We start from the raw sequence: 17394 nt of genomic DNA, 5'->3' as shown, positions 1-17394 counted from the left end.
GTGCTGTGTCTTCATCATTATTTGCATGCATGTGGTAGGGTTAAGCACAAAACTAGTGCTGCACGATATCTTTGCATGTACATTTGATTACTTGGTCTCTAAATATGTCGAAAAATATCGAACATTGGAGTTGTCTTCTTTCGATATAGTGTTAGGCTTTAACATGAACAATATGAGGGGATATTGGTTAACATCGATTGAAAAACAGGAGTTGTCCTCTCTTTACAATAAGGAGAATAGACAACTCAAGTTTTACAAAATAAAATATCGGCTTCGATATTCATATCGATTTGAAAACTGACCAAATATAAAATCATCCACTGAAATATACCGTCACATCGAATTACATCGCTTTATCATGCAGCACTACACAAAACTATAATCATGAAAAATGAGAGGGTAATTCCAAATCCATGTTATGACATTTGAAATTGAGATCAAAATCAACAACTAACTACGGCAAATTTTTCCTAGATTTTAATTTTGACACAGATGTGAACATCTTAAAGAGATTTTGAGACTTTGCTTAGCGAACTTTGAAAAGATAATTTTTATCATTCGCACTAGCACTCGTCATATAGTGCCATAAATGGCTCCATCTGCCTGTAAAAGGGTTAACAATTTTATGAAATCTTGAAAGATGTGCATGTTTTTAAATGACTTCAAGTGAACTTACCATTATAAATATGTGAATGGTTATATGTATTGTTATATTGTAGCTTTCACATAGCTCTTAGACAAAAAGGCAATATATTACTAAGCATTTAGTTTACGAACCAAAATTGTGAAACTTTATAAGTCAGATAGTACCAGTGAGTGCACCTTTGGTTGAGTGGATAAGCAACTACGTAACAATACCAAAACAAACTGAGCTGAAAGCAATGGGTAGACTTACCCAAGACATATGGAACCTGAGGCCTAGTTAGCCTTGGTCTCTTTTTCTTTTTACCGACAGGTGAGTATTGTTTGCTTGGCTTCGGGTGCACACTTTTTGCGCTTTTAAGTGAGGACTTGGGCAATCGTTCTAAGACTACCTTAGCCGACCTCAACTTGAGCTTTTCTTTCATCTGTCTCTCTGTGATTAGAATACATTTGTTACTTGACTATAGGAGCCACTTTTAGGCAGATGAAGTACTACTTTCACATACATATCCCCTAATCATTTTTAATAATATCACTCTTTTAATGAGCTTGTAGACTTCTGGAAGGTAAAACATTCCAGCAATGTGTGAGAGGAGTTTGTCATTTAAAGTCAAATTTCAAGCTAGTTCCACTAGATCATTATAAGTGACTGCATGAACATACCACTGAAGCTTTTTGCATATACTGTTAGCAAATAACTTTACTTTAGAAAAAAATCGCGAAAGAGCTGAAGTATTTAAAAATTCGGCCTAGTATTTTCTAAATATTAACCCACTATTTTTTAATGTAATTTAATATCTGGTTGTGTGCATATACAAGTCAGCTAGTTACAAAAAACTGATGCTCCAAATGACCTAGAATTTGTTTTTGAAACATAGAAGACGCTGCTGGTGTTAATAGATTGTTTCACCTGAAGATGACTCAATATAAACTGCGAAGGACCAACTAAGTAACAGCGAACTTAAAACAGCCATAAATTACTTCACAATAACTCAACTGAACCTAAAATTATAGATGTATTCAGATGTACCGTCAGAACATTTTCTCATACTATTTATTAAAACTAAATAAATGAGACAAATAGACACATTTCTAAAGACTATCTATAAACATGAAAGTGGGCAAACTCCCTAATAAAGTTGAGAATTTGAATGTATATTATATGTAGAGATTAGTAGATCATTTTAAAACAATTCTGTCATTTAATTTTCTATTAAATCATCCTAATTAATATATAGCCAAACTTGATAATTTTAGTTATAATAATGCTTACGGCCTTCATTGCATTTCAACTGTACTATTAGTTAGCTTACATTTAATGGTAAGTTCTATGTGCTAAGTTTTACATGGTAAGCTTTGCATAGTAGGTTCTAAGTGGTAAATTCTAATATGTTGACACATCTTTGTAATCTACTGCTGCAAGGCGCAAAGCGAATAGCTTCAACTGGCTGTGAACTGTTATTCTCTATTAGCTTCAACTTGGAATACAGACATCTAGAATTTCATAAGTTTAGATGAAAATGTCTAATTAGGGGAAGGTTAAGTGTGTTGATATACTGCAGGCATCATATGAAAAGAAAAATAAAAACCGCAATTTCTGGAAACAATCAACTACAGTAGATGTTCCTACAATGTAAATACAGGGAACCCTCGCCATACTACGGTATGGTTACCTTAATAGTATGTTAACCTTAGTAACTATAATTACCTACAGTGACTTTGGTGTATTTAGTGCTTATGAACTGCAGTACATAGCATAGGGAGTTCTTACCTTCGAGACAGACGTATAACATAAACATTGAACTTAATTTAAATGAATATAGCTTACTAAACACATACTTAAAGCTAGGTTTTAGAATGTATTTTACTAAACTCCAACTTAGCCATCGTCTGATATTTATCTCTTATCTATTGCCGGTTTCGTTTTCACTATAACTTATAACGAATACCGCTGAACAGAGAAAGAGCGAGCATTGTTTATTTTTCAGGCATTGTGAGAAGTTCGGCGGATAATGTATTGGCATCTTCATTATTTCGACGTGTTCATACTGCCAAATTTTAATCCCGAGAGAAAAGTTTGCTAATATCGTATGGAGAAAAAAATGACGAGGACGAAAAAACATCCTGTGTGACATCGAAGGCGAAAAAATCGTATAACATGGACATCGTAACCCAGAGGCGCACTGTAATCCATTCTGGGACGTTTTTGTTATAGGAATTTTACATTAAATACAAACTGTAAAATGCATGTCAATTGCCTAATCTGTTCCAAGATCTTCCCAAACTCAACCTTTGGCCCTTCAAGTTGAAAAAAAACAAAACTCAACTTTTTAATCTACTTCCAGCACATTAACTCTGGTATTAATGGTTTATATAGACAACTTTTCTCCTTTTTCATTACTTGACTTGGTTTTACTGTTAATGGTTACAGCAATATCCCGTCACACTAAGGGGAGAGGGCGCACACCTTCAATTTCAATCGAATTGGTTAACTTTTTTTCTAGACAGCAATGTCTATGGTGGAAATATAGAAAAATGATGTATTTGTCTAAAATAAAGCGAAACAAAGATGTTCACCATTGGAAGACAAGTGTCTGCCTACCCATCTATTTTTCTGAAGCCAGGGTTACAGTTTAGAATAAAAGACTGATTTCAATAAGAGTTCAATTCGTGACATTCAGGTTGCTAGACCGACAGTCTTACGCCTGCACCAATCGACCACCTCTGAGTATTTCTAAATAATTCTGCAACTACTTGTTCTCTTTGCTTTATTGGCACACATGACAATCACTCATGGCATGCTACACTGTGGGAATACTAGTATGTATAACAGACATCTATATGTCACACCTGACAATCACTCATGGCATACTACACTGCGGGAATACTAGTATGTATAACAGACATCTATGTCCCACCTGGCAATCACTCATGGCATGCTACACTGCGGGAATACTAGTATGTATAACAGACATCTATATGTCACACCTGACAATCACTCATGGCATGCTACACTGCAGGAATACTAGTATGTATAACAGACATCTATATGTCACACCTGACAATCACTCATGGCATGCTACACTGCAGGAATACTAGTATGTATAACAGACATCTATATGTCATACCTGACAATCACTTATGGCATGCTAGACTGCGGGAATACTAGTATCTATAACAGACATCTATATGTCGTTTAAAACCGATAGTGTGAAGGCTAACTAGGAGATTATTATATTACTAGTAATAATAATTATTAATATATACAGTGAAACATGGATAACTCAAACTTCACGAAACCGAGCAAAAGTGTTCGAGTTATCAGAGCGTCCAAGTTATCAGAGCACTGTCACAAGTGCATGTAATTATCAGTAAATACATGTACATATACAAACTATATACAAATTAAAAGCATAGATTGCTTGTTGCAAGTTAAATGGCCTCTCATGTGAAGCTTAAAAACTTTTTATCAGAAAGTATAGATATTTTTCTATCATTTGAGATTTGTTTGTTGTTTTAGGTGATCTGACTGCCAGGACGTTTTCAGATTAAAATTGGCAAAACTTGATTGCGGTTAAAACGCTCAGAAAAGACATATTTTTCTCCTGAGCGTTTTAACCAAGATCAATTTTGCCGATTTTACTTTAAAGGTTGACTTGCAACAAAATTTACATTACAGTTATTTGGTATCATAAGATTCACCATGTCTTACTCTGTTGCGTTGTAGGTGCAAAATATGTGGAAATGTGATTACAAGCTCTTAAAAGATAAAAACGAACAGTTAATCGCAGCCACACGAGACCACCGTAGTTTGGATTCTCTTTCCAAAACGGCTCAAATGTGATGTAGTCGTGAAAGATGGTTTCTGTTTACACTTTCATGCAATCTCATTCGTCGAAATATTTTCACAAATATACTTCACGCATTCAATAAAATCATGTCTATTGTTCTTACGTGTCTATTTTATCGTCATTGTAATGCTGTCACTTTTAGCACATATCTTTTAACTTACCTGAAAAATCGTTAAACTTTTTAACCTTAGCTCGAAGGAGTACATATCATTGTCTGATAATCATTACGAGCCTGTTGGTTACCTGTGATAATCAAAAAGTGCTGCAAAAATTATTTTCGAAGTATTGGGTCACATGATCAGATTACGACTTGACGATTAGTCCAAGCCGAAATAAAACTGTAAAGTAGTGAGCATCTATATTTGATACAGGGTCTTCGGTGAAACCCGAAGTGTTTGTCATAAACTAGTGCTATGATAAGTTTATATTGAGCTTTTTATTGGCCTTTCAATTCACGTGAGAATGAGAACATCACGTGACAAGACGATAACCAAACTGTAATGAATACGTCAGATAAATAAAGAGATTCCAATCTACGGCGGCTTTTCGTTTTTTAGCTTTTAAGAGCTCGTAATCACATTTCCACGTATTTGGCACCTACAACACAACAGAGTAAGACATGGTGAATCTTTTGATACCAAATAACTGTAATGTGAATTTTGTTGCAAGTCAAAGCTACTCACTCATTCTTCGCTCTCTTGCCTGCACTGACTCAGCTGTGAATCCAATCGGACATTCTGCAATAAATGCAAGTATGAAATAGGCAAACTGTACATAGATGTACATATCTACACTTGTATATATGGTATATATGGAGTACATGTAGGAGTGTATAGTACTTGTATAGGAGGTATGTATATAGAGTACATGTATGTAGGAGTGTATAATTGTATGGAAGCTACACACGGTGAATGTATATAGGGCACATGGTGAGGTACGTGTATGTAAGACACGTGAGGTAAGCAAGGTAGGTGTATGTAAGTTAACTCACCTCGGGATAGGTCAGCAACATGCTGTGTGAGGTGATGCTCTAAATTCCTTCTTGCCCCGCTTTCACTACCAAAGCTCTTGAATGTGCTCGAACAACTGGTGAGAATATAAAAAAGCATTAGCCGATGGCAAAACAAGCAGTTGCTATCTGCTTGTCAACCATGCATCTGATTTCTGACATGAATAAGTTTCATGACAGTGAAAATATTATTCTCAAACACTTTATCTAATGGGAAAAACAAAGGAGTTAATCTGAACAGTTGCAACAGACCGATAAATCCAAAATCAACCAACTCACATCAAAATGGAATGATTGAAATTAACTAAATTTACTGAATGATGAGCAGTTAACAGTGGAAAAGAAGTTCTAACTTACTTGAGTGAATATCTCAGTAGTATAGAAGAAGTTCTAACTTACTTGAGTGAATATCTCAGTAGTATAAAAGAAGTCCTAACTTACTTGAGTGAATATCTCAGCAGTATAAAAGAAGTCCTAACTTACTTGAGTGAATATCTCAGTAGTATAAAAGAAGTTTTAACTTACTTGAGTGAATATCTCAGTAGTATAAAACAAGTTCTAATTTACATGAGTGAATATTTCAGTAGTATAAAAGAGGAAACAAAATCTTTAAATTCATGACATGGTGAGTCACAAAATCATAAATAGCCGCGTTTTCTGCTAAAAACAGCCCATGTGTGGTGTAAAGCACTTGAAACTGTAAGAAAATGGTTTTTAAACTGTTTACAAAATTTAAAAAGATTAGTTGTGTGTTATCAACTCATAGCATGAGTTTTCACCATTTGTAATCTTGTTTATCATAAGTTTGTATATAAACAATATTATAACGCTCGCGACACTTACTAGATTTGAATTTTTACTCATCTTAGGCAGGTACCACTAGCTCAAAGGTCATGAATGCATATTCATACAAGCTGTTTTAGTAGAGAACTATACTTGCTAATATCGACTAAAGCTACTTCATATTCCGTGTCAAACGTAGCTACAATCATTTGAAGCAGCGTGTACTGAGAATGGTTGTAAAACAACACTAACAGACAAATTCATTTTGACATGTCCTCTAGATGTACCATCTATTACATAACTTACTAACTAGAGCTGCAGTTTCTCATAAAGAAAAAGCGAGTACTAAGCCGAAAGCGTAGCGCTCTCGTGGCCGAAAGCGTAGCGCTCTCGTGGCCGAGAGCGTAGCGCTTTCGTGGCTGAAAGCATAGCGTATTGGCTACATACATAAAGCGTAGCGTATTGGCTACCATATAGCGTCATATATCGCTTAGCAAATCTATCAAGCTTGTGTGGCTGAATTGGTAGGGTGTCGAACTGGTGAATGAGAGGTTCTAAGATCAAATTTTTTGCAATGCGGATACTTTATTCAAAGACTTTTATGGTTATAGATGGGCATATAAACAACGACAGACACACACAACCTTTGAGAAATATAGATATACGGTATGGTGAAATCTTTCTTGTTGACTATTCAAATTATGGACGAGAAACAGCTCGCACATACGGAAAGGCAATTCATCCATCGTACTAAACAAAAGCATTAATCATCCAACTGTTTTTATGTGACAATGGCAACATAGGAGTGACACAGGAGCGATACAGAAGCTATGAAGCATAATTTCATAGTCAGGCCGATCTCAGCTAACTACCAAGATATACTTTGGTATTCCTGAAAAATTGAAACGATACTTTTAGCAAAAACGATCAGCATTAGTCTTTAAACAAAACATTTCCTTATTTGCATAAAAATGACCAACAAGAGCAAAATACATACCTAGAAGGCAAAAGCTGACATTTGTAAGTAAATTGGCGAGAGATTTCGTCTGACTCAAGGATACCAAAGAGATCTCTCAAACAGGAAGCATTAATTGACTCTAATAGTGTCAGAGGTATTCTGTCCATTGCTCTTAGCGAAACCTACAAAATAAAAATTTCATGAGATGCAGGTCTACAGTAATGATATCAGAACCAATACAATGGAATCTCAAAAAACAGACCACTAGACATCAAATGGAAGTACAGCCATACCTCGACATACAAGATTAAAATGCGTTCCGAGACTGAGCTTGTCTGTCAATTTACTCGCATCTAAGGCAACATTTCCTATATAAAACGACTAAGTAAAAATTAATCCGTTACCGTATTATGAAAAACTACCTAAAGAGGATATTATGGAAGTGTTCTTAATTGTTATAATTCAGTACCTACACTGACAAAGTAACTAATACCCATTTAATTGTTATGATCTGCAATACAATGTAACATCACTATGCACACTGCCGTATGGAGTTCTTACCTTCGAGACACATGTTGTAGATAATGGTGGTCTGCAAGAGATTTATGATCAACGTGATTGGTACACTAAAGATTTGTGACCTTACGTCAATCATGTAGAAACTTTGAATCAAACTTCAATGAATTTAGCTTACTAAACACACACTTAACCCTTTTACTGCCATCTATGTACAAATTTAGCTATCGGCCTACTGCCAGCCATTTTAGCGAAAATTGCTAATTTTGCTTCATGATACATATACAATTTTTTGCAACTTCAAACTCTATCTAGAACACTTTTGTTCTATATTTTATTTTGCCAATATGTTAACAAATAGTGCTATACAAAAAATTCAATGTATCTATATTTTGTGCATTGCTAAAGCTATGTGAAGCTACGGTTGCTGCAAAGCTAAAACGATCCTCTACAATGTTCCTTACTCTTACGAAACTATTACTTTCAGGACCATCAGAGTCAGTGCTGCTACTTTAATTATCTGTGTAATCACAAAAATCTGAATCTGAATTGGCTATAATGTCATCAACATAAGTAATAATCTGTTTTCTAACTCGGAAGGTACTTACAAAAGCCACAATAACACTAAATAGTTTGAACGTCAAAAAGAAAAAAGGTTCGTTTTTATGTTGGAAACTCCCAAACAAAAATATAAAATTGCTTTGTTATTTTAGGCTACTTTTATAGAGAAGTTTTCAGACAACACTGTCAATACCATAAAAGCCCCAAAGATCGTAGGTTATGTTGTAAACGAATAATAAAATTAAGTTACTACAAAATTGCTACGAAAGTCGCAAAAATGCGTCTACGGCAGTCGACCATAGAAGATGCATAAATGCATCTACGGCGGTGAAAAGGTTCAAGCCAAGTTTTAATCTTTTACTCAACTTACTGTGATTTTGTCGTCATATTTTTTAGTATCTGTTTACGCCTTTACGGTTATGCGCTTGTGCCTCATGTTCACTACCACTATTAGCCAATCTGTTTACGCCTTTACGGTTATGCGCTTGTGCCTCATGTTCACTACCACTATTAGCCAATCTGTTTACGCCTTTACGGTTATGCGCTGGTGCCTCATGTTCACTACCACTATTAGCCAATCTGTTTACGCCTTTACGGTTATGCGCTGGTGCCTCATGTTCACTACCACTATTAGCCAATCTGTTTACGCCTTTACGGTTATGCGCTGGTGCCTCATGTTCACTACCACTATTAGCCAATCTGTTAAAAACTTTTTCAAACTGATTTGAGGAGAAAATCAGGCGATGCTGTTCTCGAATGCGGCTTCTTGCATACTTGGCCATACAGTGTAGTGGCCATAGAAAACCAGCTAGTGCGCTCATATCTCAAATATATCTCGTATCTCAAGGAAGAAACTTGCTAGAAAGTCAGCTTGTATCTCAAGTTTCTGAATGTTGGGGCAGTTATATGTAGAGGTATGATTGTAACTAATCACGATCACTATTATTTATTCGAAATCTGTAGGTTAATTACAGCGAACAAACATTTAAAAGTTTGGTGGAATTGTATATAAACAAACCTTGCTGTGAGCTATCTTTTTCTGTCGCTGTAACCCAACAGTAATAACTGTATCTGTAGGAAGAACACATGTCTCATCTGGTTCCTGTTTTATCTGATCGAACAAAGGAATGAGACATTGTTGATTTACTTTTGAAGAATTGTATTGCTGGCTTTCAGCATTGTCCGCGGTGAGACTTGCTGCTTTAAGCTCTTCTGACGGACTAGTATGTGTGTCAAGGTCATAGTCCACACTAACTGCAAAAGATACCAGAAGATGTGACCAATCCTTACTAAAACTAGAGAGAATTTTGCTAACTAGCTACATATAGCCATTTTAGTCAATGTTCTCAGAGCCACAAATTATTTAGTTTGGTCAGCAGTAGCAATAAAACAAGATTTGAATGTTACTAGCGGAAAACATTCCGTTATACTACTCGTGTTAAAGGTTCAGTTATACTACTAGTGTTAAAGGTTCAGTTATACTACTAGTGTTAAAGGTTCAGTTATACTACTAGTGTAAAAGGTTCAATTATACTACTAGTGTTAAAGGTTCAGTTATACTACTAGTGCAAAAGGTTCTGTTATACTACTAGTGTTAAAGGTTCAGTTATACTACTAGTGTTAAAGGTTCAGTTATACTACTAGTGTTAAAGGTTCAGTTATACTATTAGTGTTAAAGGTTCAATTATACTACTAGTGTTAAAGGTTCAGTTATCATAAAACCTCTAATTAAATGCCACATTTATTTGAACATCGCCTCCATTTGATCGCCACTATAAGAGAAAGGTTGAAAACTGGAGTGCCACCCTTTAATGGAGCGGCAGCCTTCATTCGCCCGCCATTTTAACATTTTATGACCTTCGTTAAACCATAATAGAAAATGATCAGTGGAAAATGGTCCACAAAATCTTACTATTAATGACTCGGTTACATCAATAACAATTAACTATTTCGTTGTTTCTGTTCCTAGAGAAGTCCGCTTCCCACTCCCAAAGCTGTTCAGTAAAACTTTGAAATCAACACCATAAAATAATTAATAACTGTCTCAGGCTAGTAGTATTTCCTTGTTTAATGCAAATTCTGATCCTTCGACATATGTGAACAACGGTTTACATTTAAAATGGTAAATTGACGACTAGTTTCAGGCTAAAAGTTGGTCTCGGCACGCATGCGGTTACAAGTTTATCATTATTTGTGTGAAATGCACCGCGTACAAATTTTGCTCTGCTAAAAAAATTGTTTGGACGTTAATATCGACTAGTTCAGCAGTGCAGAAGAAAAGCCACCATCAGAAAACATTGTGGAAGGTACTGAAACGCCAAAAGGTGTTCGTTCCATCGAAAGCTACAATCAGAATGCAACTGGCCAAGCAAATGATGCAAATATTTTGGTATGGTTCATGTATGTCACTTGTTTTTTAATATACCATAAAACCTCTAATTGAACGCCATGGCGCTTAATTTTTCAACTCTTCCTCTAGAGTGACCGTCATTTGGAGGCAGCGTTCAAATAGAGGCTGGCGGTCTATTTTTCAAATAGCTCGTCAGAATTTTTGGAAGATAAATTTAGCCCTAATACGGGCGAGGCGAATGTCGCCTATATCTTGCTCTCTTTTTCCGATGGAGCGATATTAAACCTTTTGGATGCAATAAATCTGCTGACTCATTTAAAGGTTGACTTGCAACAAAATTCACATTACAGTTATTTGGTATCATAAAATTCACCATGTCTTACTCTGTTGTGTTGTAAGTGCCAAATATGTGGAAATGTGATTACAAGCTCTTAAAAGCTCAAAAACGAAAAGCGGCCGTAGATTGGAATCTCTTTATTTCTCTGACGTAACCACGAAATTTGGTTATTGTCTTGTCACGTGATGTTCTCACGTGAATTGAAAGGCCAATACAAAGCTCAATATAAAACTTATCGTAGTACTAGTTTATGACAAACACTTCGGGTTTTACCGAAGACCCCGTATCAAATATAGATGCTCGCTACTTTACAGTTTTGTTTCGGCATTATTCAATCGTCAAGTCATTCTCTGATCATGTGACCCAATACTTCGCAAATAATTTTTGCAGAACTTTTAGATTATCACAGGTGACCAACAGGCTTGTCATGATTATCAGACAATGATATGCACTCCTTCGAGCTAAGGTTAAAAAGTTTAACGACTTTTTACAGTAAGTTATAAGATATCAGTGCTAAAAGTGACAGCATTACAATGACAATAAAACAGACGCATAAGAACAATAGACATAGTTTTATTTAATGCGTGAAGTATATTTGTGAAAAGATTTCAACGAATAAGGTTGCAAGAAATTGTAAACAGAAACCATCTCTCACAACTACATCACATTTGAGCCGTTTTGGAAAGGGAATCCAAACTACGGCGGTCTCGTGTGGCTGCGATTTTCTGTTCGTTTTTGAGCTTTCAAGAGCTTGTAATCATCTTTCCTATGGCGCCTTACAGTGCCTCGCGTTGCGTGTTCGCAACTCGAGTTGTACAACTCGAGTTAAATATATATACACATTTAAATTATGTATATTGACGATATTTGAGCATATTTATTTCTATAAATATAACGAGACAAAAACAATTGTAGAATGTAAAAAGCAAACTAAAAAACAATCTATGTGGGAGCCGGGCAACTTCTTTTTCAAATAAAAAAAGAGTTATCTCTCTAGAACCTGACAAGAAACTGAATGAACACCGAAAATGAACATAGAAATTATTTCAACGGCGTTTAATGATGCACCAAAAAAATTCCATATAGCTAGAGAAAATGAAACGATGAGATGTTCTCAAGCCGAGTTGTTGAACTCGAGTTGCTGTTGAAAGAACTCGGCTTGGGTTTTGATGAACTCGAGTTGTACAACTCGAGTTGTACAACTCGAGTTATATTTACACAACTCGAGTTGCAAGCACGGCACACTATAATTCGCCATTAGCTTTAGTTTTACAGTACATGCACACATAGCTTAATTTCTATTAGCTAACGGGTGCCTATTGATGTACCATTGTTAATATAACCAGATCTAAGGTTATGCTTCCGTAATACCAATATATTGCACCTTACTTTTACAAAGTCGCGTTGCGTGTTCACAACTCGAGTTGTGCAACTCGAGTTGTGAACACGCAACGCGAGGCACTGTAAGGCCCCATACCTTTCCACATATATTGCACTTACAACACAACAGAGTAAGACATGGTAAATCTTTTCATATCAATTAACGGTAATGTGAATTTTGTTGCAAGTCAACCTTTACGTGCAGAGTGCACATAAGTGCACTCTCCACCTAAGTGGAGTGCAAAATACAGGAAACATTTACTTTGTCCGTAAAAGGGTTAAATTTTTTTTCTCAAAATTCAAATGAGCTATTTAAAAAATACAAAACCAGCCTTTCTTTGAACGCCACCTCAATTTTGCCGCCACTAAAGGAGGGATGAAAAATAGAGCGACCTGGCATTCAAATAAAGGTTTTACGGTACACCACTAATGAAAAAGGTTCAGTTCCGTTACTAGTGTAAAAGGTTCAGTTATTCTACTAGTGTAATAGTTTCAGTTATAATACTACTAGTGGTAAAGGCTCAGTTGAACTGACAATGTGAAAAGTTTGACTGAACACATTGTTAGATTGGGTAATCAACAAATTAATTAACAGGCAAACTCTCCGTAACAATGTGACAAATAGTCCCACGAGCAAACGAGCGGAGCGATGTGTGGAAGTTTTTATGATAAATGCATGTGCACACAACTTACGAAAATTATTCATCAACAATGAGACGAACCCTTGGCTAGAAATTTCATCAAGAAATTTAAGCATCGGAATGTAAAGTCGTTAAAGTATAATAACGATACAAAACACATTTAAACCTATTTAAATCTGTTACCAAGTCTTTGTAAATTGTCGATATTATCTTTAAACTTACCCATCTGATCGGATTATACACAAATAGACAGATTTATTTGAACGAAAATTGCCACAAAAAGCTTGAAAAGCTCGGTTTAATAAAAGTTAAGACCGGAAATTGAAACGCCAATAAAGCCGTGCGACCGATTGTAGAACTATTTAGTAGTGCGTATTTCACAAGAAAACCGTGTTCATTTTACCAGTCTATGGTGCTGTTTACTTGTAATCGAATTTATTCGAAGGTTTTTGTAATAAACGTAGACCGTTTGAGGCGTAGACCGATTTACAGGTACGAAATTGTGGTACACCGTTTATCAGCCTATGTTTTTTGTCCAATCACCGAAGGTTTCATTATTTAAAACGTTAGCCGAAATTCTTTACAACTTACGTACAAGCTAGGGCCAAACTACAACGCCCCTTCATGACGAGAACATTTTTTATTTTGCTACATTTTTATACGAGTGAATGCTCCTACCCGCTTTCTGTTAAAGATCGCCTATCAAAACCATTCTACGTTCAACGCAACCAACTTTCAAACTGTGTATAGTACACAGTAGCTTGCCATTTTACTTCTAATTATGCATTTCAGAGTTATAATAAACATATTTCTTTATTGTTGTTGAATTACATACATTACAGTAAATTAGGCCCACAGCTTTATAACACTTTTATAACAGCTTTTATTTTGCTGCAGTTTGCAGAAATCTTCGAGACGCATTAACGCTCATAGGTTTTCTATTATTGCTGTATTACTATATTAACAATATTGGTTATTTTAATAATATCAGTGCATTTTACTTATAATATTGGCCAACATTGCATTTCTCCTATTGCAAGGGAGAGATATAAACGTAATATTTTCCTTTCATTGTTGTTTGTCATGACCGAACACTTTTTAAAAATAAATTTTCTAAAAACCTATATAAATACCACAACTTTTCGATATTGCTACCTATGACGTTTTGAAATGTAAACAAAATTGTGTATTGGTTTTCTATTATTACTATATTAATAAAATTGATTATTCTAAGAATATCAGTGCATTTTACTTCTAATATTGGCCAATATTGCATTTCTCCTGTTGCAGGGGGAAAATATAAACATCTTTTCCATTCATTATTGCTTATTGTTGTATATAATAACACCCAGTACATTACAGCTACCATTGCAGTTATCCTATTGCACTGCAGAGCCATTTGATTGCTAATATTGCATTTCTCAACCATTAGTACCCTTTATTTTTTTGCCAATATCTCTGGCCATCTCTCTGGTCGTGGGCTGTATGACAGTGGAATTTCTAGTATATCATATACCCAAAGATAACATGTGCGTAAAAAGCATACCATTACATTACAGAAACACAAATAATATTGAATGACGCTCGATAGTGCAACATTATCAGCCCTGACAGAAGCAAACATTTTATAGTATCATGAAAATAGGTGTATCATAATAAATAGCTGAGGTTACAACGGTTTTCTGTAATTTTTTAAAGCTTAGTTAAAAATCCCCATCGAAGAAAACTGGAATAAAATACAATTTCACTTCGGGTAGCTAATCTATTGGAAGACCTTCCATTTGAAGTTGATTTGAAACAAAATGTTAAAAACATGTTATGCAGCAGTCTTTTATAGACAACGACTATTTTTTACAAAATCTAAAGCCTGTAACTTGCCAAACGACGCACGCCCATTTGAACACAACTAAATAACTGTTTTGGTCGCTGACTAGTCATTTGACGAAGTATGTGCACTCATACATACTCGAAACCATCCAACATTAATTAAACCCATTAAATATGAATGAAATTTTGCAATGCAACAGTATATGTCTTAACGGTTTTTAATTTTTACCGCTTATTTACCAGTATCGCATATCATCGCATTACGTTTATTTTCAGTCTATTTGTCATTCGATTTAAAAACAATACACCTACCAAAGTCAGTAAATGTTTTGGTCTTTCTGGCACGTTTGGGACGCCAAGACATTGTTATTGGAAAATATAAAACGAAAATCAAAACAAAAACGTCTGATACTGTCTGCTTTGCTGTCTGTTTCTATACCTCGTTCGCGCAAGAAAATGGCGAATTTACAATTTCCGGTAGATTGAATTTACCTTGGTACTTAATTTTATTCTAAAGACGTTTGTTAAAAGTGAAAGCTCAACGGGACCAAATAATAAAACATTTTATTGTGTCTAAGCAACGTTTTTATGTGTTGATAACAATATTTAGAGATGATTTTGAGATAAAATACGAATAAGGTAGAACTTGTCACGTGATGAAAACCTAACATACATGTACATACCTGCCAACTCTTACGCATTAGGCGTGAGACTCACGCAATCACCCCAAAGAAAAAATGAAAATGCGTGAGAAATGCGTGAGATTTTTGCCCTAATTTCTACAATTTTATATATACTATCATTGATACATCAATTGCCCTAAAACCAAATCACCCGCATTGCCCCACTCTTGGGTTGGCAGGTCTGAGTGTGTGTAAGCTCTGTTTGCATATATGTTGAAAATGAAATATACATGTTTTTCCAACACTGGCGAAGGGATAATTCAACATGTAAGCAACATGTAATTCAACAGCAACATGTAAGCTGAGTTTATTTGATGATAGGCTTGCAATTAGAGGCTTTTTTATTATTTTGTTATTGATAAAATAAAATATTACTGGCTACTACTAACTAACATGTAAGCTAATATTATTGTCATTTATGGCCATTTATTGCTGAAGCTGCAGTAAGCCAGTGCCATGTGTGAGAGAGTTTGGCGACCAATGGAAGCTATATAGAGGATACTAGTTTCCAAAAAAACAAGTCACGCCCACTATTTTATATAATCTATAACGAGAGACCATACCCATACCATTAACAAACAATAATAACTCCTAATTGCAGTAGCTCTAAAATTGATTGTTGTATTATACACTGTTTAGAAGAAAAATTTCCTTATGAGATGATGCCAATAATTTTATATGTTAAAATAATATAACCTTCTTAAAGCGCAAGTCTAAGCACAAGTCTTGCCTAAATTTGCATATAGGTAACTCAAATTCTAATAGGTTTCGTATTTGTAACCAGTTTCTGATGAGTGTTTTTAGAGAAATTATATGTTTTGGTTATTGCGTAAAAACCTCAGATGGTGCTGCTCAACAGTCAACAGATATAACAACATAGTGGCTTGCAGCAGTAGTCATTTGAATACTGTATGTGGATGCCTTTCCTTAATTTGTCCGCCTCACCAATGATATACAGCCCCCTCAGGGAGGCTGTATATCATTGGTCTGACAAGCACACAAATTGCTTATCAGTCAAGCACGAGTGCAGCAGCATTTGCAATTGAAGTGTTATCTCAAAAGGTTTAGAGTATATATCGCAATACAATTTAATTGCAAAAATACAAAGGTTAGAAAAGTACCGCTCAGAGTTGGAATTGTAAGTACAAAAAACTGTTTTCCTTGCACAGCTCCATTTTTATCTACCGACACACATTTAAAGTTATTTTATATATGGTAAGCAGATTAACAGGCAGAGTTAAAAATGAAATATTAAAAACAATACTGCTTACAAGCATCAGTCATTGGGCATATTACGCAAGTATCCACATGAATATTGCCGCCAGCCATTGTGCTGTTATTGGGGTTGAGGCGATGGCAGTAATTGCAATTAAATTAATAATTAGTTAGTAGTTTATGCATATATATAAATATATATATACATGTATATATATAAATATATATACATGCATATATATAAATATATATATAAAAAATTGTTTCCTCACCCCGGTTAACCCGTATGGGTGGTAATTTCTGCTCTAACTCGGATCTCTTACCAGAGACCTGGGAGTTTAAGCACTCGCCTCAAGATCTTAGCCGTTCCCAATAGCACACTTTTCTGCAACTCACCTGAGTTGACTGCTGTTGGTATTTGGGCAAGCCACATTTTGTGCGCCGGTGTTATTGCGCCCAGTGCCCCAATGACTACTGGAATTACAGTTGTTCTTACATCCCAGCATTTTTCAATCTCTTCTCCAAGAGGGAGATATTTCTCTACCTTTTCTTTTTCTTTGTTAGCTATATTGTTGTCATTAGGTAATGCTATATCTATTATAGAAGCCCTCTTGTTCTCCTTGTCTACCACCACTATATCT

General features: G+C 35.3%; 1 protein-coding gene across 3 annotated transcripts in view; it reads right to left on the bottom strand.

Moving 5' to 3' along the window:
• The window catches only part of LOC137399500 (streptococcal hemagglutinin-like), a 42706-nt gene extending 27409 nt beyond the window's left edge, over positions 1–15297 (bottom strand). Inside the window, exons 1-6 of one of the 3 annotated variants that reach the window (XM_068085641.1) lie at positions 15168–15297; positions 9339–9574; positions 7283–7425; positions 5485–5579; positions 5177–5230; positions 896–1075 (exon numbers count right to left, since the gene is read on the bottom strand). In XM_068085641.1, the coding sequence (XP_067941742.1) occupies positions 896–1075; positions 5177–5230; positions 5485–5579; positions 7283–7425; positions 9339–9574; positions 15168–15219 (760 nt within the window). In that variant the 5' untranslated portion in view covers positions 15220–15297. Of the gene's footprint in view, positions 1–895; positions 1076–5176; positions 5231–5484; positions 5580–7282; positions 7426–8690; positions 8785–9338; positions 9575–15167 lie in introns of those variants that run through there. The other 2 variants (XM_068085642.1, XM_068085643.1) reach the window with 2 other exon arrangements.
• Positions 15298–17394: the final 2097 nt, after the last annotated feature.

This window comes from Watersipora subatra, chromosome 7 (assembly GCF_963576615.1).
Source record: "Watersipora subatra chromosome 7, tzWatSuba1.1, whole genome shotgun sequence".
NCBI lineage: Eukaryota > Metazoa > Bryozoa > Gymnolaemata > Cheilostomatida > Watersiporidae > Watersipora > Watersipora subatra.
This window is presented reverse-complemented; position numbering and strand designations above follow the sequence as displayed.